The sequence below is a fragment of the Aspergillus affinis genome (assembly GCF_023601865.1).
Source record: "Aspergillus affinis strain CMG 70 chromosome Unknown NODE_139_length_87693_cov_84_281821, whole genome shotgun sequence".
In the NCBI taxonomy this organism is placed as follows: domain Eukaryota; kingdom Fungi; phylum Ascomycota; class Eurotiomycetes; order Eurotiales; family Aspergillaceae; genus Aspergillus; species Aspergillus affinis.
Genome location: NW_026515920.1, coordinates 8,652 through 35,910, shown reverse-complemented (window position 1 = coordinate 35,910; position 27,259 = coordinate 8,652). Strand labels below are relative to the sequence as shown.

The following is a 27,259-nucleotide window of genomic DNA, read 5'->3' as shown; positions in this document are numbered from 1 at the left end:
AGGCGTCACCGATTCACCATCCTGCCGGCGACAAGGATGGCAGGGCCAGCAGCAGAGTGAGGGGAAAGAGGCCAAAGTAAGCGATGAGGAGAAGCCCACGCCACGGCGGCTTATCCATTGGAGATGAAGTGCCGAGTGGGAGCATTGCTCCACCCCAGGAGTTTATTTAGGCCCTGTAGGTTTTTGCCGACGGGGCGAATGAAGGACGAGCTGATTCTTTCCCTATCAAGTCTTCGTGCGGGTTTCTCCTCGGTTTGACAATGCCAAGGGAGCTTGCGATCCTGGACTGTCGATCAGCCTGACGGTTGGCTTTTGCGGGGGAGGCTTGTCTGGTTACATCAGGACTCGGGAGACAGAATGTTCAACATCCCAAGACAAGTGGACTATGTGGACTGTCTGATTTATTCAACGATGGAGAAACAACCTATCACTCGGTGACAGATCTATATCCGACGCATCCTGCCGGGGTCGAAATATTCAAGATATCGTTATCTCGTTATCATCTTATCAGTGACTAAATGGTTATCATCTCATGCAGACCAGACTAGTTGCTCTGCATCACGGCTGTTATCTCTCGAACCGAGCTCATCAGACCATACTCATTGCCTGAGGGATTGATCCAGATAATTACCGAACTTCATATCACCTCGAAACTATTTATATCAAGCCAACCCCACTAATTTCCCCCAACGCGCGCCAAGTACGCCTTCCACCCCTCCTCCTGATAACGCTTCGCCGCCTCGACCGGATCCGCCGCCGCGTAGATACCCCGACCCGCGATGATGAAATCCGCCCCCCGACCAACGGCCGACTCAGGAGTCTGATACTGCTGTCCCAGCTTATCCCCCTTCGACGAAAGGTTCACGCCCGTCGTGAAGACCACGAAATCCTCACCGTCCACCGGCCCGCTATTCTCCGACTTCACCTCGCCCAACGCCCTCGTCGACACGAACCCCATCACGAACTCCTTGTACTTCCGCGCGTAGTCGACCGAGGCGGTAGTGTAGGCGCCCGTCGCCAAGGATCCCTTGGAAGTCATTTCAGCGAGGATGAGCAGCCCGCGGCCCTCGGAGGCGTAGGGGAAGTCCGACGCGCCGGCGGTCTGGGCCAGGGCCTCGACGATGCCCTCGCCCGGCAGGATGCTGCAGTTGATGATGTGGGCCCATTCGGAGATGCGGAGGGTTCCGCGGTGGTACTGTTTCTGGACGGTGTTGCCGATGTCGATGAATTTGCGGTCTTCGAAGATCAGGAAGTTGTGTTTCTCCGAGAGGGCCTTGAGGCCGGTGATTGTTTCTTCGCTGAAGTCGGAGAGAATATCGATGTGAGTTTTAATGACGGCGATGTAGGGACCGAGGCCTATTATTCCGTAAATATGTTAGTATGAGGAGATCTGTGTTTCAAAAGCAGAGAGACATACGGTCGGCCAGATCCAACAACTCCTTGGTGGTTGTCACGTCGGCGGACACTGTGACGTTGGACTTCTTGGCCTCGGCGACCTCGAAGAGCTTCTTGGCCAGCGCATTGGGGTGCTTGCTAGCCCGCGCGGAGTAGGTCAATTGCGACTTGGAAGACATGTCGATATCGGATGGAGGGGTAATGCGGGGTGTGGAGATGAGGATGTTTAGATATAACTGGGATGTTAGATTCCGTGCTATTCCCGTGATAGGTTCTGAGATCAGCAATACGATCTTATAAGAGAAACCAAGACAGAAGTCGAAATGCTACAGAATTGTCCGGAGTATCTCGTCGGCAAAAAAATATCAAGCGTCAATGGAGGGGAAGGCACCAGCCACAGCGGGCGAGTGTGGGTCAGCCACTTGATCGACCGCCAACGCCAGCCTGACCGCCTTCAGCAGGACCGACCTCCGCAAGACCTCGATCGCAGGAAAAGCAGTAGAACAGGCCGTAGCATCTTCAATCGTCTCCTACAGCCGCAAAAAAGACGATAACTCGAAAATAAATACACCGCTAGATAGCCAGTAGATTTGTTTCTATGGATCTAAATTAATTTACTCTGAATCGACGTTTTGACCGAGCCAGAGACGTTCAAGCAGTGGCGCCCATACAAACTCTGTTATTTTTCAAAAAACCACACCCAAAAAGTCATCTGAAATCTGTGGTTTTTTATACTTTTGGTCACATGACTGGAGTTCTTGCCGGGCACATGACAGCTGGCAGCGCCTGCCGTGGTTATCCCGAGGTATGAGGAACTCCATGTACAGTACAATTATGTAGATTGTAGAGTAGGTAAGGTATGATTCACAGCGCTCCGAGTAACTAAAGAGCCACTCCATCTATGAAGTTACGAACAATCAACAAACCCACCCAATACTCAACCCACCATTTTAATCGCAACCGAAGCAGCCATCCCAATAGGTAAGTAATACTGTACATTACAATTGACCACATCTAAAACTCTACCTAAAAGTCCGGTACGTTTACCAAGAAATCAAATCCTTCGCCACTCCAAAAACAGTCAGTCCCCAGAGAATGCCCTGCAAAGGCCAGAACCACGACCCCAAGTACCGTCCCTGACCCTGCGGTTTACCCGAGTAGACGTATCCGTAGAGGAAGAGTCCGCGGGAGACCGTCCACGCGGCGCCCAGGGCCGTCGACAGCTGAGGGTATTTCAGTCCTGCGACCAAGATGAAGAACATGGCTTGCGTTGCGTTCTCTAGGAAATTCGAGTGCGCGCGTTGGGCGCAGTTGAATTGTTCGGCTTTGGGCTGGTGGGTGGGGGAGGAGGTTAGCTATGTTGGTTTGGTTTGGTCTGGTGGGGGAGGGGTTGTATTCTGGTGGTTTGTTTTTGTTTATCTGGGGTGGGCGCTGAGGGGTGATAGGAAATATAGTTGTAGAGAGTATGGATTTGACAGATCTTACATTCTCCTTGCATTGCTCCACGGTCGCGTAAGTGTGCGGGTACGGCACCTTTGCCAGCTTCCGAAGGCTGGTGACCACGTTGCCGTGAACGAAGCCCATGATAGGGATGGCACCGAGGGCAACGGCAATGGCGGCGCTGTACTCTATCAGCAAGGGAACTCAAGCTCGTGCAATTGAGGCATGCTCACCCATAGTTGTCGGGGACGGTCAGAGTAGTAACCATTGTGAAAGCTATGATAGCGCTGTGGAAGATATAAGACGGTGGGTGGATTGTATGCTGACTGCGATTGCAATTGAGATAGATTTAGATATGGAATGTATGAGCAAAGAAAATATCAATGCAATTTATATCAAGGCTCCCGCTTACGTCACGGTTATCGGAATCCGGGGAAAGGACTTCCAGTCGGAAGGGAGCCTTCCCGCGGCCCGGGATGCTTTTTGCAGTGCTTGCGATTATCAAATGTGACTAACACCTCGAGTTGAGTTTCTAATGCGTCGTGTACAGTGCTGCCTAATGGTATGTTTAAGAATCTGATAGAATCTGTAGGTTAAAGAACACGTTGCAATTGAATCTGCCAATCTATGCGTGTATATATCTACGAGGTAGGTTGAAACGAACAGGTCACCCATACAGCATCTGACTTCCTTGTTTACTCGAGACCAAAGACATGCTGCAAAATCACCAGACATAGTGCCTTGATGGCAGTCACACCTATGCCTCAAACAACTCCATTACATTCTACTCACACTGCCGTATTTCGCTTGCCAGGCAAAGAAGTACAGCAGTGCCCCCAGAGGCTGCCCTACAAGACAGAAGCTCACCCAGAAGATGGAGTTCCCGATAACCTTACCCAGTGGATCCTTCATCTTCTCCATTGGAGCGGTGATGGCGATCAGCGGCAGCTGAAACAACATCCCGGCAAGTGCGACGCCTAGACGTGGTTAGTAATAGTAACATGTGATAGTCCCCCTTTTTTTGATTAACTTACCAATGACATTGTGGGTGGGTATGCCCACAAGTAGTTCATGCAAAAGAGCGGAGAGCGTAAAGACAACCACACTCGCCGCAAAGGGACTGTACCCCCTTCCAACCATGGGAGAAAACACATGCCGCTTCATGAAAAGATACACGGGCCGGTTCCACGACCGCCAGTAAGCACCAAGACTCGAGCTGTTCCACCAATCCGTGTAGAATTCGCGGTCGCCAAATCGCATGATCTCGGCCAATGCATTCAAGAACGACTGGAAAAGGGCGAAGAACCCGGCAAGCCAGATGACGAGAGAGATTGTAGACAGTTTCATTACCCGCTCCAGAATTGACGCGATATCCATCACAGCGATCTTTTCAATCGAGTTTCGGAGCACCGGGGCGGCATACTGAGCGGAGAGAAGCCAGATAAACATGGAGAGACCGACGAATTCGAACATACGTTTGGCGACAAAGGACCAGCGGATGCGCGGCGATCGGGGATAGACCGGCTGGTAGACCAATGTCGGCGCGAGCCAGAAGTAGGTCAGGTTCCCCAGGCTGATGTTCCTGGGATAGGGAAGGGACGAGTATAATTCGGGGATGGCCGACTCCGCTGACGGATGGAGCATCGCCTCGCGGAGGTCGCGGTTGGTGAAGGCATAGGACCAATTTTTGAGCGCAACGATGAGCGCGTGGACTTCGCAGACGGTGCCGATTCCGGGATGATGGATGTAGTAGTAGACGACAAAGCTGGTCACGGCGAGATTAAGTAGGGCGTTCACGATATGGAAGAACAATGCAAATCGCCAGATGGTGCGAAACGCGCGCTGGTTCCGCTCGTCTCCATCGGTTGACCCGTCTTTCTTCTTTCGTCCGACGGTCTGCTTAGCTCGTCCAGCGGCAGCTAATTCAAGAATGTAGGCGATGAACAATTGGCACGGGACAAGAGAGAAGAGCATAGTACCCAGCACGACATCCTGTTTTCGGTAATCGTGGCATTTGATACAAATGAGAACCCCGTACTATTTCGAGATCGGGATTAGCCTGGAACTACACGAACCGACCTCCAGGAGACTCACTTTCATGAAGTTTTCAATAATCAATCGAAGGTTCATCGCCACTGATTGAGAAGAGCCTGTGTAAGTTTTGGGTGCGGGAAGACAGGGATAGATCTCCTACCTAGAACGATGACCATGAGATTCCGGAACCCTAGGAAGCTGGTCGAGGCATCGGAATCGCGACTCAGACTGGAGTGTCGCAACTCCGAATGATACGCTGCGACATGCCGGTATTTACTTCTTCTCTTTCCCTTACTACCCTTGGAGCTCTCAGGGGTCGTGGAAGAAGTGTCGGGACGAACAGAAGTGCCGTTCATGGGTTTGGAGTATGAAACCCCACTGCTCGAGGCATTGTCGGCGTGAGGGGGCGTAGACGTCTTGAGTTCACTCATTGTCGTACATGTACGTCCTAAAGACTGACGTTTTCAAACCAATGGTAAATGCAGATCCACTCCGTAGCGCGGAATAAAACACGCACGAGCACCAGGCGAAAGCTCACGATGTAGCTGATTCTCGACTCAATTGCGGAGATAGCTCGGAAGATAGGACAGGAATCCCTCGGGCCAGGCCTCGGTCTGAGCACTCATGACAAGAAAAGATTACGAAAAGGGGAAGAGAGGGGGAAGGGGAGGGGGGAAGTGAGCAGGTAATTATAGCATAAAAAGCCAACCAAACGACGGCGGGGTTGGCACGTAGCGCATTGTAATGGCGAAGGAGCAAAGGCCTTGCGACAAGAGTGACCGGGGGGGGTTGAGTGGGTGGAAGCCGGAAGGTGTTTGAGGAGCGCCGTTTGGCACTAAGCATCATTGGGCAACTGATGACCGCCCGCCCGGCCCAGCTCCATAATCTTTCCGACCTCAAAGAAAGTCAATGAGAGCATCCGTACTCCGGGCTAAGTTCCTTTTGTTTGACCTGCATGCACGCCATGTCCACTCCGTTTTAGCGACACTCTGAGCCATTTTACGCGTATCGCATCGGCCTACCATCTTCGCCACTATCTCCCCTGTCATGATCGCAAACCTCTCCGATCTCCCCGTTAGCTTACTTCCCTCCCTTGTGACTTGAATACGACAGACCCGGCTTTGTTGCGATGGCCTATTACGATGAATCGGGCGGTGATGCCCCGCCATATTCGAGGTCTCAAAAGACCTTCGAAGGTGGAATGGCAGGCCCGCGACGACCAAGTATGTTTTTCTCTCTGTTTTTGCGGATGTGAAATCGCCGCCGTCCTATGGTTTCTGCCGATGACGAGCTAACGGTTCTTCCAGGACTGGTCACGGATTATAGCTCCTCGCTCGTACAATGGATGCACACACGACGACCGCAATACAAGGGAGGCCATCGGATGGAGGTGGAAAGGCCGAGTGCTAGTTATGTAGTGGATGTGAGTTGAGACCGCGTTCTGTCCGCGTTCTGTTGAACCGGCTGCTTGACCAAAGACTAACTGCCTGGCTTCACCCTCAGATGCTCCCCCCATTAGCGCGCGTTCATTCCCCCGCAGATACTATTCCCGTGCGCCATCTACATCAATCTATCGGAAAGTCGAAAAAACCGATCACAGTCGTGCGATGGACCCCGGAAGGCAGGCGTCTATTGACTGGTGGACATACTGGAGAGTTTATGCTGTGGAATGGGACGGCTTTCAACTTTGAGACGGTGATGGATGTACGTTCTCCATGTGAATATAGGCGACGAGGAGCGCCGTCATGCTGATCGCGAGATAGGCTCATTACGATCAACTACAAGCGGGAGTGACTTCTTTGTCATGGTCGCACAGCCATGATTGGCTGATTTCCGGAGGACAGAAAGGTGATGTGAAATACTGGCGACCGAACTTTAACAACGTCGAAACGATCGACGATGCGCACCACGATGCGGTTCGAGACCTGGCATGGTCCCCTAGCGACAGCAAATTTCTGACGGCGTCCGACGATACAACCCTGAAGATCTTCGACTTTACTTCTCGAACGGCTGACACTGTCCTTACCGGTCATAACTGGGATGTCAAGTCCTGCGATTGGCATCCCACCAAGGGATTGCTGGTTTCGGGGTCCAAAGATCACCAGGTCAAGTTCTGGGACCCCCGCACGACAAGATGCTTGACCACCCTGCACAGTCATAAGAATACCGTCACCGCAACGAGGTTCTCGCCGGTCAACAGCAATCTTCTGGCAACATCGTCGCGTGACCAGACGGCAAGGATCTTCGATCTACGTATGATGCGAGACATCTGCATTCTTCGGGGCCATGAGAAGCCGGTCTCGTCTCTCACATGGCATCCAATCCACTCTACGCTTGTGTCGACGGGCAGCGAGGACGGATCGCTGTACCATTGGTTGCTTGACGAGCCTAATATGCCCTCGGGACAAGCGCCCACGGTCGCACCGTACGACAGCACCGATCCCGCGAATACACCGGCGCAAGTGATTCACCCGGCCCACAAGGTCCAATATGCGCATGGCGCAACTATTTGGTCATTGGACTGGCATCCGCTTGGACATATCCTTGCGTCCGGTTCTAAAGATAACTTCACGCGGTTCTGGTCGCGGAATAGACCTGGCGAGACTAGCTACATGAAGGACAGGTTCCACATCGGAGAAGACGCCGCGGAGGCTCAAGGCACATGGAACCGCGGCTTTGGAAAGCGACAGATGCGGGAGGAGGAAGAGCAGGAACTGCAAGACGAGGCGGAAAGCTTGGTCGATCAGAGGAAACCTCCCGGCTCGTTTCTGCCCGGCATACAGAGCGCACCTCCGGGCAGCGGGCCCCAGCAGAACGGGCCCGCGCCGTTGTTGCCCGGAATTGGCGCTCCTCAACCGCCGCCGCCGCAGGGAATGCCAGCCGGGATGCCTCAAATGGATCCTGGCCGTCTGGTCGCCCTGCTCTCTACCCAACAGCCACCTCAAGCGAACAATTTCCCACCAGGCGCTGGAATGCCTGGGTTCAGTATGCCTCCCGCCATGCCGGGAACGCCACCTGTGAATGTCGACGTCGCCGAGCTACAAAAGCAGCTGATGTCTCAAGGTGTCTCTTTGCCCCAGAATTTCCCGCCCGCAAACTTTGGCCCGATTCCTCCGTCCATGGGCCCTGGGGGCCTTCCGGGGTTGGGTGGTGGCATGCCGGATAATGGATATGGGAGGTGATGTCTTTCGAGTTTCTGTTCGATCTTACTGAAAATTTGTTTGGAGGTATCGGCGTAGATATAGGTAGCTTGTTTGCGGGATTTCCTTTTTCTTTTCTGCATGGATTTCAAGAGCACCGGATTCTTCACTGGATGTATTTTAACTCGGATATTTTAAGGATCTTAAGCCTATACAATAGTACAGACCCCAGCTGTGGTTGCTTTTATTCCTGGAAAATTGCGCGTTTTCTGGAAGAACTGTTGGCGGCAAGGCTGTGATCGTTTGTCCGTTGTCATACAATACTCATAGCCCCCCTTGCATAGGGAAACTAGACAGTATCAAGACCAAAACATTAATCCCACCCCAGATGATGGGTATCCAGGTTGACATTCGAAAGTTACCAGCTTCGTAGACGCTGCCTAGACTAGTCACCTGGTTAATATCCTTGTCCTGAAGCACAGACAAAGAAACCAAGACTTACAGAAGACCGATGATGCTTCCCGCCATCAGCGCCTCCAAGCCCGCGATGGCAACATAAATGATCGGAACGGCCAGGCAGATCCGCCAATTCCGGCCTTGCATCAGTAGCGCAAAAGCGGCAACCAATATGTGGCTGGCTGCGTAGAAAATCAAGGTCCAGTATAGTGTGAAGCGCCAGATGTCGCGAGTATAGTACAGGTAGTAAGCGACGCCATTGCGACGGGGAAAGGGATCATAGAGCGATGGGAACGGAGGCGTTTGGTAGTTGATGGGGACACGGTTGTTGGCCATGAGCTTTTGACAGAGACGCGATCTTGCCTTGTCAACTGGGATGGTGTTTTTTTGAGATCGAATGAGGAATCATAATATCCTTGACGTTGTATGGTAAATAATAAAGTGCAGTGCTGGATGAATGTCAAGTCCAGCCAGAGTTGAGGCATTGGAATGGAGGAGCTAGCTAGCTGTTTGCAGTGTTTGCAGCCTCGTTATCATTTTCCGGGTTAACCTCGGCAGGTGATCTGGGGTTCTCCGCGGTAAGGCAGTCCGTCGTTCTATTAGACTTCCATCTGTCCTACAGTCTTGTGGTCGCCTCCCATGCGCCATCGTTTGGTTGCTTGTTTGAACGTTGCATTCTAAAGATGGCGACCGAGCGTTCTCTAGGTGCCCTGTTGCGGTCGCTCCAGTCGCCATCCGATCTTCAAGATGCCTTTGCGTGAGATAACCAGCCCAGCTCCCCGGGGACCGCAGCTCAACCATCTCGACTGACCCTCCTCTATCAGATTGCTTCCCACGGCGACCGGTCTATTATACACCCTTGCGAATCCCTTAAATCTGAGTCTCCTGTCGTCACAGTTGCTTGCTGCACCCGCGATCTGGGATCACGCGGTCGATCTGCACGCTTGCCGGAAGATCCTCAGCGTCTTCAATACAGCTGCCATCGCATTCGTGCAGAATGAGACATCCGACGACCCGAGAATCCCTTATGTCAAGCCCCAGAAGATCGAGCGGGATGCGTGGGTGAAAGCCGTTGTCAGCGGAGCGGATGACAAGTCGCCGCGATGGCGACACGTGCTGCTGATCGGGGGACTCTTGCTGGGCTTCGAAGGTCAGAACAGACAGGGGCTATCGTGGAATGTCCGAAAGAAGGTGGAAATGGCACTTGTGACGGCTGCGCAGCTGGCGCTGGAAGAATTGAATCCCGACAATGAAATTGAGGGTCTTTGCGTCACCATGGTCCTCAATTATTCCTTTGAATTGCTCTCGGATTATGAACGGACGATGATCAACTATGACCGATTGCTCCCTGTGCTGATACAGAGTGTCTATTCGTCCTCGGAGGGTCTCGAGGGTGGTTACTTCCTGGGAACGGTGGACAAGGACATTGTGGAGGCGGCCGGAAAACGATTCCAATGGCCGGAGCATTCTATCACCTTCGCTCGTGTCACCGCAATCTCATCTAGTCCGCTTGTGTCTGCGCTGGGCCCGCTTTCTCGGCTTATTTCACATGCAGTTGAGAATGTTCGTGATCCAGGCCTGGTGGCCCGATCTGTAGACCATCTTGCTGATTTCGTCCGTACCTTGACGGTGCAGTGGCGCCAGAACAAATTGTCAGAAGTTGATCGAGCAGAGGAGGCCGAGTTTTTGGACGCCGAGTCTCTGAAGAGCACGATCCCGAGCCTGTGGAAACTGCTCCGGAATTGCTTGTATTCCGTTGTGATCGTGCTCCGAGCCGTTCTCGGACGGGTGCTCAATGACCATGTGTTGGCAGCTAACAGAAGTAAGTCCCCCCCCCATATCTCATGCCTAATTCTCTGAGCCGAGCTCCGGTGCTGATTGCTTAGGTGCACCGTATCTGTCTATGCAATCTCTCCACATTCTCCGGAATCTCTACTTCGTCTCATCGCGCATTGGCCCGAATGCCTCTTCTCAGCACATGTTTGTGACTTTGACCGCGGTGGATATTCTCGCACAGTACCCCGACCTTGCCGAGAACTTCCTGAGAAGCATCAAGCCTAATGAACTGGGCCAAATCCCCGCCCACCCACTCGAGCGGTGTCTCGATCTGTATTTCCTCAACACAGCTGAACTCTTCACCCCTATCCTCCCACCGAAGTTCAGCGAGGACCTCCTCATTTGCGCCGCAGTTCCATACCTCCCCGCCGGCGGGAACAACCATCTTCTCGAGATCTTCGAAGCGGCGCACAGCGTGGTTCTCGCCGTATTCGCGATCCCAGGCAACGCAAGCGTAGCAGCCGCGCATCTACCATTCTACATCGATAACCTCTTCGCCGTAAGCCTAACACAGCCCCCTTCCCCCAACACCCACAACTAACAACCTGACAGGTCTTCCCGGACAACCTCTCCATCCGCCAATTCCGCCTTGCCTTCAAAACCGTCCTCCAAGTCACCGCGCCCCCATCCCCCATCGCAAACAAGCAGCCCCTCCTCCCATCCATCCTCCTCGAAGTCCTCCACGACCGCGCCCTCCACGCATCCACCGACGTTCTTCCCCAACCCCCCTCAACTACAACGGCCTCCCTCGACATGGAGCGCCCCCCACCTCCCCTCTCCGAACAAGCCGCCCTCACCCTCTCCCTGGTAGACGGCCTCTGCTTCCTCCGCGTCGAAGACCTCCAAGAATGGCTCCCTCTCACGGCCTCCCTCATCAACGTCATCCCTGACGCCGAAATGCGCGCCGCCTGCGTCGAACGGTTCTGGGAGGCCCTAAGTAGCGGCGAAATGGACGTCGAGAGGGCCCATTACTGCGTTACGTGGTGGAGTACGTTGGGTGGTCGTGAATTGGTGCTTTTTGGTCCGGATGGCGTTGCGAAAGTTGTGTCTGGGCAGGATGATTCTCAGGGCGCGTTTATGAGTGGTGCTGTTGGGGGTGTGGCGCCGGAGAGTAAACTTTAGATCAGGAGGGATTTCCTAGTACTGGGAAGGGTATGGAGTGATTGATTGATTTGGTTCAGTTGAGAGACTAGCTTTGTTGATTTGATTTGATTTATTAGAGCGATCTTCATTTTTTTCAAGATGTGATGTTGATACCAGGTGTGATTTATTGGATATGTTCTTGATGCGTGTACACTGTACATAATGTTACTAGGTTTGCACTTTGAGTATATCTATGTTCCGAGTTCAGTGAACCTAGGGATTTGGTGATTTTATTGTAGATCGTTGAAGCATAGGTAGTTCCCGCGTATATGCATGCTTTTTGATTGACTCTACGACCACGCTAGATAGCTAGCTATTATCGACCGGTAATATGTCCGTCTGTTCAATTTACATACTATAAGTAGGTTCTAGGCACCCCGTATCCGGACCTAGGTACCTATTTTTTTTCACCATATCCCAGGGATCCCTACCATCGACCTCTTCTTATACTGTACGTATTCGTCCCCGAAGAATGCAATCAGGAATCGTTCCTCTCCTGGACGCGATCGTTAGCATGCGCATATAACCACCACCCCAATCGGACTTCGACTTCACTATGGCAAATACAAGACCAAAAGGGACGACATACTCCGAATGCGACTATGAAAGAACTTCCACAAGACGACAAAATACCCCACGAAGCAGACCACATTGCCGAGGACCATCTGGGTGCCGAGTCCCCACCAAAAGAACCCGAAGTAGCTGGGATGGCGCAGCAGAGCGTACACGCCGTGCGTGACCAGCATGTGTCCGTGCTTGCGTTCCACCTGGACCGTGTGGTTGAAGTTACTCCCCGCCTGGGCCATGGCGAGCGTGCGGATCGTCTGGCCGACGGCCATGAAGAGGAGGCCCAGAACGAGCTGGATCTTGAGGCCGCCAAGGGCGGCGATGGGGCCGGACCAGGTGAAGTAGCTGTCGCGGGGCCAGAAGAAGTATGCGAGGAGGCATTCGAGGGCGGCGGAGGTGTGGGCCAGGTTGTAGGCCCAGCCGTTGGAGGAGAGGAGGAAGGCGGAGACCGAGGCGTGTCGGGTGTTGTGGGCGGCCGTGACGTGGTATTCGAGGAAGTGGAAGACGCAGAGCGAGGCGAGGAAGAAGGGGACGCGCCAGAGGGGCGTGGCGGAGAAGAGGCGCAGCGTGAGCGTCAGCGATGCTGAGAGCCCGAGGGTGGTTCCAATGAGAAAGGCGCGCAGGGAGATGCCAGCCAGGGACTTTTTGCCGCCGGGGTAGTTGGAGACGTCGAGGGGTGGTGAGTTAAAGGTCATGTTTTCGGCTGCGGGTGGTGTTGGTGGTGGTGTTGTTGTTGTTGTTGTTGGTCGTGGGGGGCGCCAGGTTGGAGGTTCATCGGCGGCGACGTGAGAGGTAGTGGTGGATGAGGAGGTGAATTCGGGTGACGAGGACATTGTGTTAGATTGTTGGATTGAGGTAGTGTTGTCTTAAGTATACAGGGGGTTCTTTGGCGTTGTATGGTGTTTGTTGGATTAGGGGAATAATGAATAATGTTTTTTTTTTTTTTTTTTTTTCTGTTCGGGGATGAGAAGAGGTGAGGGTGAGGGTGAGACGGAAGGAGAAGGAGTAAGAATCGAAGTCTAGGAGCGTGTCATTGCCAATATGCAGACGATTGATCCCAAGAGACAGCTCGAAGTGTGGAGGAACAATAGGCACCGGCGGGGAGAAGAATCAACTCCGACGATTGTATTGTTTGATCGTCACGGGATTCCTCCGCGGTGTGGCCGCGGAAGATGACTAAACCGCTTATATCATCGCCTTGCTTGACCGGACCGATCATGCAACCGATCAATATGAACTGTATGATTTATGACGATATAGATCATGCAATTCCGCTCATTTTATGACGATCCTGAAGCCTCTGAGATTGCATAAATATCGGCTTCTTTAGTTATTGTGTAGTTAGAAGAATTAAGACCTTCATTCATCTTGGATATGATCATATTCCTTGGCTGAATAATCGCTTTTTCAGTAGACCCACACAATTCTGCCACAAGCGGTCTCCACCGGCTGACTCATCCGCTCTTTGTTGTTTCCCCGCATTCGATACATGGACCGACAATCGGCATATTCGTTTCAACTCTAAAGTAGGTAGTCGGAGCTCAAAATGGCGTCTAGCGAGCCTTCTGTACCAAGCGAGAGAGACAAAATGCTCCGGGGTGAGCTCTACTGCGCCTTCACCCCGGACTTGATCGCCGCGCGGGCTCGCTGTAGCCGTGCTACTCGCCGGTTCAACAACGCGGGAGACGTCCCTCGTCGGCGGCTGGTCGAACTCTGGAAAGAGTGAGTACGATGACAAGGGTAAGCAAGAGCATCGGTCTCTTGCCCATACCAACCGTTCACATCGGTCTCGTTTCGACCTAATCCCCCGCTGTCGGTGCAGTCTACTAATATGACCTCGTCGGCAGGGTTACGGAGGATCAAGCCCCTCTGCCGCCTCCGAAGGAGGACCCCGCCGAAGACGACGCCCTCTTCGAGCAGGAGCCATGGATCGAGCCCCCCGTTCGAATCGATTACGGATTCAATGTGCGAGTCGGCGCAGGGGTTTACATCAACTCTAACTGTGTGATCCTTGACACTTGTCCGGTGACTATCGGAGCGCGCACCCTGTTCGGCCCCAACGTGCACTTGTATAGCGGGACGCATCCCTTGGACCCGGAGCTGCGCAACGGAACCAAGGGTCCCGAGATGGGAGCGGACGTTGTGATCAGCGAGGATTGCTGGCTAGGGGGCAACGTCACGGTCCTTCCCGGGGTGACGATCGGTAAAGGCGCGGTTATCGGGGCTGGAAGCGTGGTCACCAAGGTAGTGGGGTGACATGTTCTTAAATGACTCTTACATGCAGCATGCTGACGAAAAGGTCTAGGATGTTCCTGCCTTTCATGTGGCTGCAGGCAATCCGGCAAGGGTACTTCGCAAGATTGACACGGCGATGAAGGAGTAATACGAAGGGAGGGTAACACGTACTGTAGAAGACATAACTATACTATCTCTGTTTTTTTCTTTTTTCTTTTTCTTTTCTTCTCTTTTTCTTTCACATTTGCAAGTGATGCTACCCAAGTCCCGTGGTCAGATCCGCCAATTAGCATATACACATAAGATCCATTGATCTTTTCCCTGATCCTGGATGTGGCGATCTGTATTTGGCGCATTGTTGTCTCGTTCCATGGATTCAGTTCCAGACCGCCCTTGTTAGTAAAGATGGAGAGAGGCTCTCAATAGCAAACACAGGATGTCGGGAAGACACGTTAGTCAAATGCAGGATGGAAGGACGGGCAGCGATTGAATGCAGCGATCCTGCATTCAAGGGTTTGGCACGAACACGCTAGAAGGCGTGGAAGGTTGAAGTGGAGTTTTGGGCGGAGGTTTTAAGGTTGAGGGGAAAATCATCCAACTGACTAGTGAGGCCTATTATGTCATTGCCGAATGACCACCACTCCTGGGCAGTAAGAGTTGAAAGTAATTGATGTCGGTTAGGGCACTCCCATGATTCTAGTCTGGCTAGTTTCGTGGACGCGGGAAATAGATGGGACGGACTGTGGAGTGGTGGCGCTTAGCAGCTTAATCCCTTCTGTACTCATATCTGTTTACTACCAACTACCTATAGATATATTAATGCTCGATTGTCTGAACGGGGCTAGAGGGATGATCCTATTGGGCTGGTTTCCCCCGTGAATTTCCCGCATGGGAGAATTCGCATCATGGCGACATCCTGCAATGCCGTCTCCGGTTGAAGATGTATTGATGGGTAGTGGTCATAATTATGAATCAGACTGGGGTTTATGTGAATTTCTATTTCTAATTCTAATCCATATTCACGGGGAATACCTAGGCCAACCATATTCAATTAAACATCAATTAAACAGCACCTTGGGAAAGAAACAAGCACCCGCAATGTGTGCCTGAGCAGGACACCGTAGTAGACCAAAGACCAAAGACCAAAGACCAAAGTACATACATACCGGAATATCACTGAAGTCATCAAGCAGGCTGGGAGTTTAGCGCCGCGGCATCAGCGAGCAGGACCAACCAACGGGCGGATGCGACTCCACCGCAACGTCAGAGCTTCACTTTCCGAACTTCTTTTTGACCGGAGAAAGCTCAGCTCAACCGGCAACTCTCCCTTCCCCCTCACGTCCGTTCAGGAACCTTGCCTTACTCCGTAGAGTCCAGAGTCCAGACTCACCGACTGCTGCAGCTCCTCTGCCCTCTGGTCGCAGTTGCCTTTCCTGATCTCCGACTGGTCCCCACAACCTTCTTCCTCTTTTCTCTCTCCTCGCCCTTCTCAGCTCACTTGGAGGACAGTCCTTTCTTCACTGCTCCTTCCACTGCTCCTTCCCGCATCGCTCGTGCTCCTGCTTGCCCTTTTTACTTTTTCATCACCCACACCTCTCTTGCCCTTTCAATTTCTTGTTACAAATCCTCCTCGCCTCTGACGTCTTTTCCGCCCATATATTTTTTTTTCTCTCTCTATTTATCAATCAACCGCCCCCCTCCTTCCCTTTTCTATTGCCATTCTACGCGATTCAATTTATTTATTTATTCACTTTCTTTGATATCTGTCAAGTTGGTCCACTCCGAGGAAAGGACCAGGGAAAAAATGTCATGGCCGCTGCCCCGCTAGAGAGCTTTAGCACCACCCCGCCTGACGTTAAATCAACCGACTCGACGCGTTCCCCCGGCGATCCCATGGAAGATAACGACCCTCACTCTACCCGGAAACGTCCCCGTCTTGACAGTGGAAGTGGCATCCGAGAGAACTGGTCTTCCGATAAGACCGACCCTGCTCGCATGTCCGACCAGGCGTCGGAAGCTCCCGCTGCCACCGATCGCGAAGCTCTGGCGTCAGCCCGCCCGGCCAGCAGGGTCACGATCAACGTAAAATCCCCAACCACCACTACCGCACCGGCCAACGGTATGGCCTTCGTCTCCGCCGCCCCCGAAGATACCCCCGCCGCCCAACCGGACCCGACCGGCCCCTCGCCAACCGCTGATGATGCCGGAACCCACGCCTCCAAGGCCATCTCGTTATCGTCGTCCCCCGCTCAGAGCCCGGAAATTGAGGTGGCGGAGTTGGAGGATATGGACCAGGACCCCAACACGTCAAACTGGAAGTCGCTAGGAGAGGCGCTGGGGGAGGGGGACGTTGTACAGCTACAGGAGCAACCTCCGTTGACGGAGACCTTCCCTAAACTCCGTCCTGACCATGACATTCGCGATAACTTGGAGGAAATGTGTACGATCATCGAGAAGGGTAAGGGAACCAAAATGTTGAAAGTCCCCGGTAGCATTGGATTCATCTAACTAAACAATCTCGCAGGGCCTCCACACAACGTGACTGTTTTTCTGGCGGCAAAGGCTTGGCTCGACGACGTTGCGACCAATCTGGATCAGTTGACCTACGAGGTCTTAATGGTGGATCGTGACTTTTGGGAGGAGCTTCCTAACCTGGTGGAAAGCTTGTTACGCAGAGTGTGAGTGAACGGTTGCATTTACTCTTTTCTTAGCTACGGAGCTTCTTTGATAACACCCCGATTTATAGACAAGATCTTCCCGCCGATGAAGGCCAAGGGCCCTGGGTCTGTCTGGAAGAGTTTTTCCTGAGCTTTGCTCGTCTCGCGCTTCATTTGATCGCAATGGACGCACTGGTGCTGGACCAATTCATTGAAGACACGGAGCTCCGCGTGGCGACAGAATTGATATCAAGGTCCTATGTGTCGGCATTGTGTTGGATGGTACAGATCAACACTATCCCTCTCTACCGTACTATGGAAAGAACCTATGGCGCAGAGGTTCCGAACATGGTAGCGCGTATCAGCGACCAGATTGCTTCCCCTCCTCTCGACTACGTGCAGCGCATGTCCGAATTTTCCTCGCGCATTCTGACTTTGATTCCTCGATGGCCTCAACTCGCATCACCCCTGGCGTCAGCCGTCGCACTCGTCCATAGCCTTGTCGAATCGGGGAACGAGCGCCGGAAGTTCGGAGCAGACGATGCTGTCATTTACTCTAGCGCCTACGTGCGTATCCTTCAAGCGGCCCACAGTACGATCCAGTCCGTAGACGAAAAGTACCAAGACGGAATCACTAAGAAATCCCCTTGGGTAACTAGTGATATTAGCGACTCGTTGCTCCAACACATTGCGGGCGTGTATCTCACTGCCTCTTTGCGAATCCCTGCCATCGCGCAGCAGATGGCCAAGAATCTTGAAACCGACGTTCCTGAAACTGCAACGACCGAGGATCGCGCTTTTATCATACATTATGCCTGGAAGTTTGCGGCCCTGAAAAAGCACATCATGGACGGTCGTATGGAGCTTCGGGTTCAAGGGGTCGAGGCCATGCAATCGAGCCTTGTTTCGGTGTGGAGGCGGTATATCCAACATGATCCGATGGGGATAGAGAATCCCGTTGTCCAGTACCTCGTGGGATTTTTGAGAGAAAATCAGATCGTTGAGTATTTGGTTGGAATCGACTCTCATCCTCAATTGATCAGTAGAAGCGGAAACATCGTCGGCTTCTTGATTGTTACCGGCACGTACGCTGATTCAGACACGGATACCATCTGGACGGCCGCGAAGGAGAGCCCGGATCCAAGAACCGTATCAGAGATCTTGGGAATGCTCATTCGAACATTCCACATGCATCTCTCCGTCTCTCCGGCGCTGATTTATCTGTGCTCGAAGCTGCTCGATCTCCCGTTGGCTCGCTTTGATGCACGGATGGTGGAGTTTTGCGAACAGCTGCTCCATCACATACGCGAAAAGCATACGGAAAGGCACCCATTATTGGACACGCCGCATGTGGATGTCATTCCGCTGCGCGTGTGTGTACGTCTTATCCGCGAGAGCGCGGCGGCCGAAGATTTCTCCGTGGAGCACAAGGCGCTGTTGCAGAAGTTTGCAAGCTCCCAGCTGCGCTCGTTTATGGATGTCGGCCTCAGTGACGCAGATAAAACGGAGACGTATGAAAGATGCATCCAGGACATCGCCGAGATGAATCAGTTTGCGGTGGGAAGTATCCAGGCGCTGGGCGCCCTTCTCCCCAGTTACGATTCCCGCGAGATCCACCAGCTGGCCACCGAGTTCGATTTGATCCGCCTGGTGTTCAACAACATCGTCCGTGCGGTGGACGAGAACGGCACCGACTTTCTTCAAGACTCATTTGCAAAGACCGCCTTCGTTTCGCGCATCAATTTGCTGAACCGCATTATTGACCAGGTCGCAGAGCTCATTACCCCCGATCTTGCCGACTTGCTGTGGCAGGAGGTGTTCATGTCCAAAAAACTTTCGCAGCAGGGGAGACGCGCCTTTTGGGACATGCTCTCTAGTCTCACGAGACAAAGCACCAAGCCCAACCCGTTCATCGAGCGCTGCATTCACGAGTACCTTCCCGGGCTCTCGCCCAGCGAGGGCTGCTTCCCCGAGATACTTCTGTTTGCGAAGCACACCATCAGCTACGAAGTTCGCTTCAACCCCCCACCCATTGCGGGGGAGAATGAGGTGGTTTCGATTCCGGGCATAGACCGCATATGGCGTTTGATCCTGGCGGCCCCCCCAGGCTCCATTGAAACCGACGCAACCAACTTTGCCATTGAGGTCTACTTGGATCATAACATCATCCACCGGTCACCCCGATCGGCAGTCGAGGCTACGCACATTGCCCTGGTGGACCGCTGCGTTGAACAGTTGAAGTCTGCGGCGTCCAGTCTAAAATCCACACCTCGCGATAATACCAATGGCGTCGGGGAGACGGGCAAAGAGCCAGGAATAGAGGTGTCTAAGCCTGATCTTCCGGCGGAGGAGCTGAGATTCAGCCGTTCACTTCTCTTTCTGCGCCAGTTCTTGCAGGGCCTTCGGAGCCGGCCCCAATACAGTCCCCCGCAAAATTCGCCCCCCGGGTTACCGGACAGACCGGTGAAAGGTGAACCGATCAGCCTCCGGTATCAAGCATTTGACGGTAGTATACAGTCTAAAGTTCGTTGTTTGCAGGTTGGGGACCTATCGACAGCAGCGGAGCTTTACGATCAATTCGCGCAATTGACTGGTTTCTCGAAGATGAATATCATATTTAGTGGACGTAGGGTCGACCTGCTTGAGAAGCCCGAGTCGAGCATCCGCGAACTGAGACTCAATGCTGGATTAGTGCTAATCCGTCGTCATCCGGATAGCCGTGAGGCAACATCGCGGGGACGGCGCCAATCCTTGACGTCTGTTGATTCCGAAGTGCTTAAGCATTTTGACGATCTCTATGACCTTCTCAGTCTGCCCGACAACTTGGCTCGGGAAATATATGACTTTCTCTTGGTGTTCCCCCCACAGGAGAGGGTTCTCCAGTTGGTCAAATCCACCTCCAACACCGAAGACGAAATGTTTCCTATGGACAAACCATTTAACTTTCTCTACTCAATGCATGCCCTCATGCTTTGTCTGAGAGAGGAGAATGTTGAGGTTGGCTGGACCCCGATTCATTCCTATGACCCGCTTTTCACTGACACGGTTCAAAAACAGTCATCGCCAAATCAGGCATTCGTCTCCCATAGTATCCATGTCTTGGTCGCCGCCTTGACACGCGCAGAGATGTTCGAGTCTCTGGAGGATCATCCGAAACTTCTGTTTGTCTCAAGCCTCATTGGATGCCTTGTCCAGGCGCTGCTAGGTAAAGCCTTTCCCTTCTATCTGCGCCAGGAACAATCTAACAGTCTATGCTTTATTCCCAGTGGAACTCCCGGTGGCGGATGAAGCATCGCCCATCCCAAATGCAGTGCCGCTAGTTAAACAATTGCGTCATTTGATAAACCTTGGGCGCAACATGAACGAGCCCCAATTCTCAAGAGAAACTAGACAGAAATTGATATGCTGCTCATTCACTAGTTTGCTCGAAGCCTCTACACGCGATCATGAATTTTGGGGCGTGGTTAAACAACAGGTGCAGTTCTCTGAGCTGCTGTTTTTGCTTCTCCTCGAAGAGACCCACCCACCAATTCGGAAAAGCATCAGAGAGACCATCAACGCTGCCATCGTCTACTCCAGACCTTCGAAAAAACAGATTAAATCTTTGGATACCGACGCCCCGGTAGCGCGCGATGATTCTCCCCTCGAAAGCCCTGTCAGAGTCGATATTCTAGCAACCATCTGGGACGCCTTTCTGCAAAATTTTCCACGTACTTTAGAATACGTGCACCATTCCCCAGAATTCTTCGAAGTGGCCACCGAGGTATTTTGTCCAGTTGTTGAAAAGTCCCCGGGTGACCTCATCCTTGGCGAATATCTCAAGCAATGGAGTGAAATAATGTTCAGACATCCGGTGAAGGAGCTTGTTGGCCGTGAATTGATAGATGATGTGATCCATGGCTTCATCCGTCTAATTCGGTTGTGCCTTGAGGCGGCCAGTGTACACGGCATCCGAGTGGACACGCTCAACTTGGCGGAGGATTTGTTCGACAAATATCTATTCCCTGATCTTTCGTCGTCCCCATCGTCAAACCAGGCAATCGTTCCTCGCACGCCTGTCCTGCACCCGCATACTCGCCAGGAGCTCTACACTGTCATTGTCTTGCTCTGTGGGCACGAAGAAAACTACATCACAATTCTCGACCGCATGGATGATATCATTCCCCAGGGCTATACGTTCTCTGCCAATTGGGCGTACGACCGCCACAAGATGATCCGGTCACCGGAGGGATATGCTGGGCTCAAGAATCTGTCCAACACCTGCTATATGAACTCTCTCCTGAGCCAACTATTTATGAATGTGGGCTTCCGTGACTTCATCATGCAGATTCGCCTAGAAAACCCAGAATCATCACAGAGACTGCTGGATGAGACGAAGAAGGTCTTTGGTTATATGCAAGAAACGTGGCTTAAGAGTGTCGACCCGCAAGGTCTGGTTGACTCTATCTGCACGTACGACAACGAACCGGTCGATGTTACGGTACAAATGGACGTCGATGAATTTTATAACTTGTTGTTCGATCGATGGGAGGCCCAGATATCAGACCCGCAGGACAAGAAGAAATTCCGGTCATTTTACGGTGGCCAGCTTGTCCAACAAATCAAATCCAAGGAGTGTCCCCATATCTCGGAACGCCTAGAACCGTTCTCTGCCATTCAATGCGATATCAAGGGCAAGGCTAGCCTCGAGGAAAGTCTCCAAGCTTATGTGGAAGGAGAGATCATGCAGGGGGACAACAAGTATTCCTGCACTTCCTGCGGGCGACACGTTGATGCCGTCAAGAGGGCTTGCTTGAAAGAAGTGCCCGACAACCTTATCTTCCACCTTAAGCGGTTCGATTTCGATATGGTTTCAATGCTCCGCAGTAAAATAAACGACGAGTTTCATTTTCCTGAGCGGGTGGACATGAGCCCCTTCAAAGTTGAATACCTCTCCGAGCAGGACCCTGAAGTGAAGGAGGATATCTTCGAGCTAGTCGGTGTTTTGGTTCATAGCGGTACAGCTGAATCTGGCCATTATTATTCTTATATTCGTGAAAGACCTGCGGCCGCTGGCACTGGTGGATCTTGGGTGGAGTTCAACGACTCGGAAGTAAGTCGATTTGATCCTAGCCGGATCCCAGATCAATGTTTTGGAGGCTACAACGACAATGCCAACTCCACTGCCATGGGTCAAGTGCGCTACTACAAGGCTTGGAACGCTTACATGCTCTTTTATCAACGCGTGTCGGGTGCTGAGTCTTCCAGTTCGGAATACCAGCCCATAACAGAGCAGTGTCCCGTGCGCGTGCAGCTTCCTGTGTCGCTTGCGAATCACATCACGATGGAAAATGAGATCTTTATCCGGACATATTGCCTGATGGACCCGCCTTACGCCACATTTGTCCGATATTTGCTTTTGGAGCTGCCGAAGGTCCAGTTTAAGGAGGGGGACTTTTCCAATATAGACCGGAAAGTTATTTTCATCGTGATGGATACACTGGAGCAACTTCTGTCGAGAGCGAAAGAGCCAGTGGGATTGGATCTGATAATGAATCAGATCGGCCGATCCATTGAGGAGATTCCTAGAACGGCTTACAGGATCCTCCAGTGGGTGATACATCGACCGTCCGGCATTCGCAACCTGTTGCGAAGCCCCCACGCTTCTGTTCGCAACAGCTCAGTCAGAATCTTCATCTGTGCCCTCTCCAAAATGCAGAAGCAGTTTCGCAGCAATAATGACGGGGAACCCGAGACCCTCGAGAATCAGAAGTGGCGCGTGCGATATTTGGATAGTGTCGAAAACGTGGTGGCTACGCTCGAAGGCACTTGGCCGACACTCCATACGATGTTTCGAGCTTGGGACGATTACTTTGAGTTTTTGTTGCTCCTTGCAAGTTTGGGAACCGAGGAAGCGGGAATGGTCCTCAACTACGGGTTCCTGCTGAAGTGTTTAGAAATATTGTGGATTGACCCAGAAGACACGAAGCGACTCAAGCGCCAGTACCTTGGCTACTTCAAGCTCATGGAGAAGGGCCGGAGATTCTCCCACAGAAAGATGATGGATCTTCTGGCCGCGTTGCTGGCGCACATCGATTTCCTTATTCCTCTCTCCCCAGATGATGAGCGACGAGTCTCGCCTGAAGGCACCTACAATCTCACCGTTTCAGAAAATAATCTTCTCCGTTCTGTTGGGAGAAATGACGAGCTGTCTATCCTGAAAAGGATCCTTCACTCACACAGCAGCCCACTAGCATGTCGAAACATTGTCGGCCTACTGTTGGATGCGGAGCCCCAGGCCGGTCTGCTCGATCCCATCTGTAAGGTCCTCGAGGATGGCCTTCGTGTCGCCCCGGCCGACCTTTGCACGCCGTACTTGGAAGCGACCCTGACTTTCTGTCGGCGCGGTCCTGATGAAGACCGAATTGCCGCCATGATCGACTATGTTGCGAAGGGGCTCGACTCCATCAATGATCGCGGCGGCAAAGAGCACCTCGGGTTTTTCAAGAGCGTCATGGCCTGCCGCAACGACCGACTCGGTCTTGACGAGCGATGGTTTCTCTCTCATCTGATCAATAGAATACCCGACTGGGCACCGACGTTGCTCGTGTTCCCGGACAGAACCGTGAGAAACATGACAATGGAAATTCTGCGTGGCATCTTGTTCACGAGGGAAAATGTAGGCGAGGATGACTGGCAGTCACGCCATGCCCAGGTTGCTAGAGATCTGGTCTCGTCCAGTGTCGACAGGTTAAGAAAGCTCTACATGGGTTCTCATGATACGGGCCTCGAAGCAAAGCTCCTGGAGACGATGAAAGCGGTCCTGGATCACTGCTTAGGCACCTATTTCGACGATAGTGAAGAGGATCAGCAAGTTGTTTTTCAGGCTCGCAGTATGTTCCCACCTTTGATGCATGGGTTCTTGTCAGCTAACATGGGCTGCTAGATGTGTTGACGGCCGTCGAGGATTTAGCAGTTGATGTTCCTGAGGAGCTAGGATCGGGTAAGTTTTCTTTTTTTTTTTCTATGTATCTCATCACCGTCTAATTAAACCCCCCTGGGCCACCCAGAGTCTGATATACGTTCTGCAGAGGAATGGGAAGACAATTCTGTCGTGAGCGATTCGGAAATGGGAATGGCAGGCTCTCCCTAGATAAGAAAACCCCGCCCGTGAATCTACGAAATGAAAAGTAAAGACGCCGTGATTGCATCACATGAGAAACGACTTGATGATCAATACTCCCTTTTTCTGTTATTCGTTGGCTGTGCCCAATGTCCCTGCATCGGTCGGCGTTATCAGTTCTGTTGCTGGGCTTGCTCATATTGCCTTGCTCACGTTCTTGCATCGCGTTGCGAACGGCTGACAAAACTTCTGATGGGATACAATACCAATAGAAGGCTACCCGCTGTAACTGGGCAGGACTTTTACTCAATAGATTGATTGTTTGATTGTTTTTTCTTCTCTGTAGCGTTATTTTCATAGCTATAATACAAGATGATTGCAATGCCAGGGTTCACAGGCTGAAGGAGCCCTTCAACGTCTTGATATGTTGGCTAGTTCAGCATTGACATGGAACACTCGATGGTATAAACGACCTATACGCGACCCGGTCTCGGGAATTGAAGCCGGCCTTGTAAGAGAGGAGAACTTTGTCCAATTCCTCAAAAGCCGCTTAGCATAAATTACAGACGAAGACCTGAGGTGGGTTTACGAGAAGTCAATGTCTTCCTTTTTTGTTCCATATATGAGAATCGGTCCTTGGCGCCAGCGCCCAATTGCAGCTTCGAGAGATTCCGGCCAGAGGCTTGCACTACTTGGCTGGTTGCCGTCAAACATCCTCGAATTCCTCCTCGTCATCCTCATCCGACTCCTCTTTCTTGACTTCCGGTTCCACCTTGACCTTTTTCGCCGCCGGGCCGTCCTCGAACGCCATAGTCGACGGCGTAGCAGACGCTGTCGGCACACCACTCGTCCCCGAATCCGCGTCCAGCTCGCGTTTGATCCCCGTGGCCGACGGAACACTCGTCGGGCCTCCGTTCCTTTGACTCCCGCCGCCGACCGCCGGAGACGCCGTCTCGCTGGCCGACACGCCCACGTCTTCGAACTCGTCGAATTCATCCGAGTCCTCGTCCGCGCTGCTTGCATCCTCCTGGGCCTGCAAGGCCCGCTCGCGCTCCATCTCAGCGTAATACGCGGCCAACTTATCGTCCAGCGCATCGACGGCAGGCGTCTGCTCGTCGTCTTCATCCTTGATCTCAGACTTGACGTCCACTCCGCCCTCGGATTTGATGGACGCGCCCCCGCCCGCCGCAGGGCCCGTCGACACCGTCGAGTGCGTATGCCACACCGGCAGGGCATTCTGTTTCTCGACGGCCGCCTTCCTCGCCACCTCCTCAGCCTGCTCCGCGGCGCTCTTCTCCTCCGAAGACGTCAACGAGATCTCTAGCGCGCCCGCATCCGTCTTGGTATTGCCTCGCACCGCCTCCGTCTTCGACGGCACGACGATAGCAGCACGCGTCGGATTAATCGCCTGGTTCCTCACCACATCGACCTTATGATCCCACGCGGTATCGAAATCGTTCGGTGGAATCTCCACCGAATCGATCTGCTTCAGCAGCTTCAGCATGGCATCCAGCTGCGCCATCAACTTACTATTTTTTTCATGCCCCGTCCGATCGATCCCCTCCGTCCCTTTCACATCCTCCGTCCGCTCCAAAATCGCCCCGCAGTTCTGACACTCGAACCCTTCCTCCGAGTACAGGCTCAGCACGTCCAGTTCCGTCCATTCGGCCCCGCAGCGCAGGCATACGTATTCTTTGCGCTCTTCGCTGGGCGTGTATTGCGCTTTTATGGTCGCTGTGAGCTTGGAGACTTTGAATTTTATGGCGTCGATTACCGGGTGTAAGGGGATGTAGTAGTATTCGCGGTTTACCGGGCGCGTGGATCCGTCGCGGATTTCGGCACGAGTGCTTCTGTTTCGTCGACCCCGGAAGAAGGGGAATCGTTAGCTTTGGTTGCGTTCGTTTGGTTGGGTTGGGGAAGGTAACGCAAGCGTACACGGAGATCAATCGGTCTTCGCGCAACTTGGCGCATAGCTTTCGGAGATCTTTTTGTTGCATGCCGAGGAGGAAGGCGAGGTCTTCGGCGTGGAGACTATTCGGTATATCATGTTTGTTAGATCTGTAGACAAGGAGAGAGAGAGAGGAAACAACCTACACAGAATGAATAAACAGCGCATCGACGACTAGGATGTGGCGCGTTTCGTAGAATGCGCGCGTCACGCTCCGGATGAGGGTATTTGCGAGATCCATGGTTTGGGTCTTCGTTGATTTTGTCTGTCTGTGTTCTTGGTGGTTTACTGATTGCGGTCGGTTCGGTCTCGGTCCAAATCCCAAGGGAAACGGTAATGCGATGGAGGAAGGGAGGCGTATGCGGTGCGCAAGGTTGAAGTGAATTCTATCTCGGGATGTCTGATTACGGAGGGGAAAGGTTGGCGAATGGTTGACTTTTCGGCGCGAATGCGATTGCGATTTCGATGCTTTTTCTATCTGAGCTTGCTTTAGCTCGAAATGAGCTGCATGCTTTCTTTTCGTCGGTGGGAGGGTGGATCGCTGGGATTGAGAGAGAGGGAGACGGAGGATTCCGGTTCGTGAGAGATGTGAGCTAAATCTTCCAAAGATGCAAGACTGCGACGGGCGACGAAAGAACGGATGAAGTGAGGACAAAGCAACAATGCAGGAATGGAAGAAGCGAAGAGTCCCAGAGCGGGTTTGTTGCCTGAGGTTGAAAGAGCTTGGCAGCCTGGGCGCCTGAGGTGTGTAGGATAGACTAGCCGGTTTGGGAATAACGTGGGGATGAAGGGACTAGGCTGAAAAGGGGCTTAGGCTGCGGCGACAACGAGCGGGGTTATTCCGATGTCGTGCCCTAATTTGTAGGACGGACGTTCAAGTGTGGTGTTGATTTTGGGGTTTGGATCGGTTGATGATTTGTCTTTGTTTGTGACTTGATTCTGTGTTTGAATTCGGGGTTTTGTGACATCGGAACCTCGCTATTGCGTATCTGGTTGATGTGCTGGATTTGCAATCTGGTGGGATCTGGAACCATACCTAAAGCCACCGCCTACTTCTATCTGACTTGAGCTCTGAACAAACTTGCCATTCAAGAGGATCAACTTAGCTTACAATCTACATCCACTCTCGACCTCAGCAGATACCATTGGCTACCCTGCTGAATCTCCCCCAGTGGAACTCCAACCGTTCTTCCGGAAACAACACCAGCAATCTACGTGAATCTTATCTGATCCATCCATCCATCCATCTCAACCGTGCCAGCCACCAACCCAATACAACCCCAGAATCTCTTTTATATCCCACAAA

The 27,259-nt window shown here is 52.5% G+C and overlaps 8 protein-coding genes across 8 annotated transcripts; 4 read left to right on the top strand and 4 right to left on the bottom strand.

The window, feature by feature from the left end:
• Positions 1-676: 676 nt before the first annotated feature.
• KD926_001849 (putative diacylglycerol O-acyltransferase (DgaT)) lies at positions 677-5,300 on the bottom strand (the record flags this gene model as incomplete). The annotated part of the gene is made up of 10 exons (XM_053093782.1): positions 677-1,356; positions 1,418-1,631; positions 2,326-2,386; positions 2,443-2,750; positions 2,881-3,016; positions 3,069-3,157; positions 3,628-3,812; positions 3,870-4,872; positions 4,930-4,970; positions 5,030-5,300. 10 exons carry the CDS (start codon positions 5,298-5,300, stop codon positions 677-679), a joined length of 2,988 nt encoding a protein of 995 aa, XP_052951375.1.
• Positions 5,301-5,998: 698 nt separating this feature from the next.
• KD926_001848 (WD40 repeat domain-containing protein) lies at positions 5,999-8,051 on the top strand (the record flags this gene model as incomplete). The annotated part of the gene is made up of 4 exons (XM_053093781.1): positions 5,999-6,092; positions 6,177-6,292; positions 6,373-6,573; positions 6,633-8,051. 4 exons carry the CDS (start codon positions 5,999-6,001, stop codon positions 8,049-8,051), a joined length of 1,830 nt encoding a protein of 609 aa, XP_052951374.1.
• A 376-nt stretch (positions 8,052-8,427) lies between these two features.
• KD926_001847 (uncharacterized protein) lies at positions 8,428-8,801 on the bottom strand (the record flags this gene model as incomplete). Its single annotated transcript, XM_053093780.1, has 2 exons — positions 8,428-8,449; positions 8,512-8,801. The coding sequence occupies 2 exons, from the start codon at positions 8,799-8,801 to the stop codon at positions 8,428-8,430; spliced, it is 312 nt and encodes a 103-aa protein (XP_052951373.1).
• A 347-nt stretch (positions 8,802-9,148) lies between these two features.
• Positions 9,149-11,423, top strand: pex8 (putative peroxisomal membrane protein Pex17; the record flags this gene model as incomplete). Its single annotated transcript, XM_053093779.1, has 4 exons — positions 9,149-9,222; positions 9,290-10,287; positions 10,352-10,800; positions 10,854-11,423. The coding sequence occupies 4 exons, from the start codon at positions 9,149-9,151 to the stop codon at positions 11,421-11,423; spliced, it is 2,091 nt and encodes a 696-aa protein (XP_052951372.1).
• Positions 11,424-11,851: 428 nt separating this feature from the next.
• KD926_001845 (protein-S-isoprenylcysteine carboxyl O-methyltransferase) lies at positions 11,852-12,844 on the bottom strand (the record flags this gene model as incomplete). The annotated part of the gene is made up of 2 exons (XM_053093778.1): positions 11,852-11,940; positions 12,034-12,844. 2 exons carry the CDS (start codon positions 12,842-12,844, stop codon positions 11,852-11,854), a joined length of 900 nt encoding a protein of 299 aa, XP_052951371.1.
• Positions 12,845-13,599: 755 nt separating this feature from the next.
• KD926_001844 (sugar O-acetyltransferase) lies at positions 13,600-14,394 on the top strand (the record flags this gene model as incomplete). Its single annotated transcript, XM_053093777.1, has 3 exons — positions 13,600-13,733; positions 13,859-14,258; positions 14,317-14,394. 3 exons carry the CDS (start codon positions 13,600-13,602, stop codon positions 14,392-14,394), a joined length of 612 nt encoding a protein of 203 aa, XP_052951370.1.
• Positions 14,395-16,055: 1,661 nt separating this feature from the next.
• On the top strand, positions 16,056-24,035 carry KD926_001843 (putative ubiquitin C-terminal hydrolase; the record flags this gene model as incomplete). Its single annotated transcript, XM_053093776.1, has 6 exons — positions 16,056-16,704; positions 16,771-16,924; positions 16,993-20,108; positions 20,170-23,775; positions 23,829-23,885; positions 23,974-24,035. The coding sequence occupies 6 exons, from the start codon at positions 16,056-16,058 to the stop codon at positions 24,033-24,035; spliced, it is 7,644 nt and encodes a 2,547-aa protein (XP_052951369.1).
• A 676-nt stretch (positions 24,036-24,711) lies between these two features.
• KD926_001842 (putative transcription factor TFIIE complex alpha subunit) lies at positions 24,712-26,194 on the bottom strand (the record flags this gene model as incomplete). The annotated part of the gene is made up of 3 exons (XM_053093775.1): positions 24,712-25,855; positions 25,941-26,036; positions 26,100-26,194. 3 exons carry the CDS (start codon positions 26,192-26,194, stop codon positions 24,712-24,714), a joined length of 1,335 nt encoding a protein of 444 aa, XP_052951368.1.
• Positions 26,195-27,259: the final 1,065 nt, after the last annotated feature.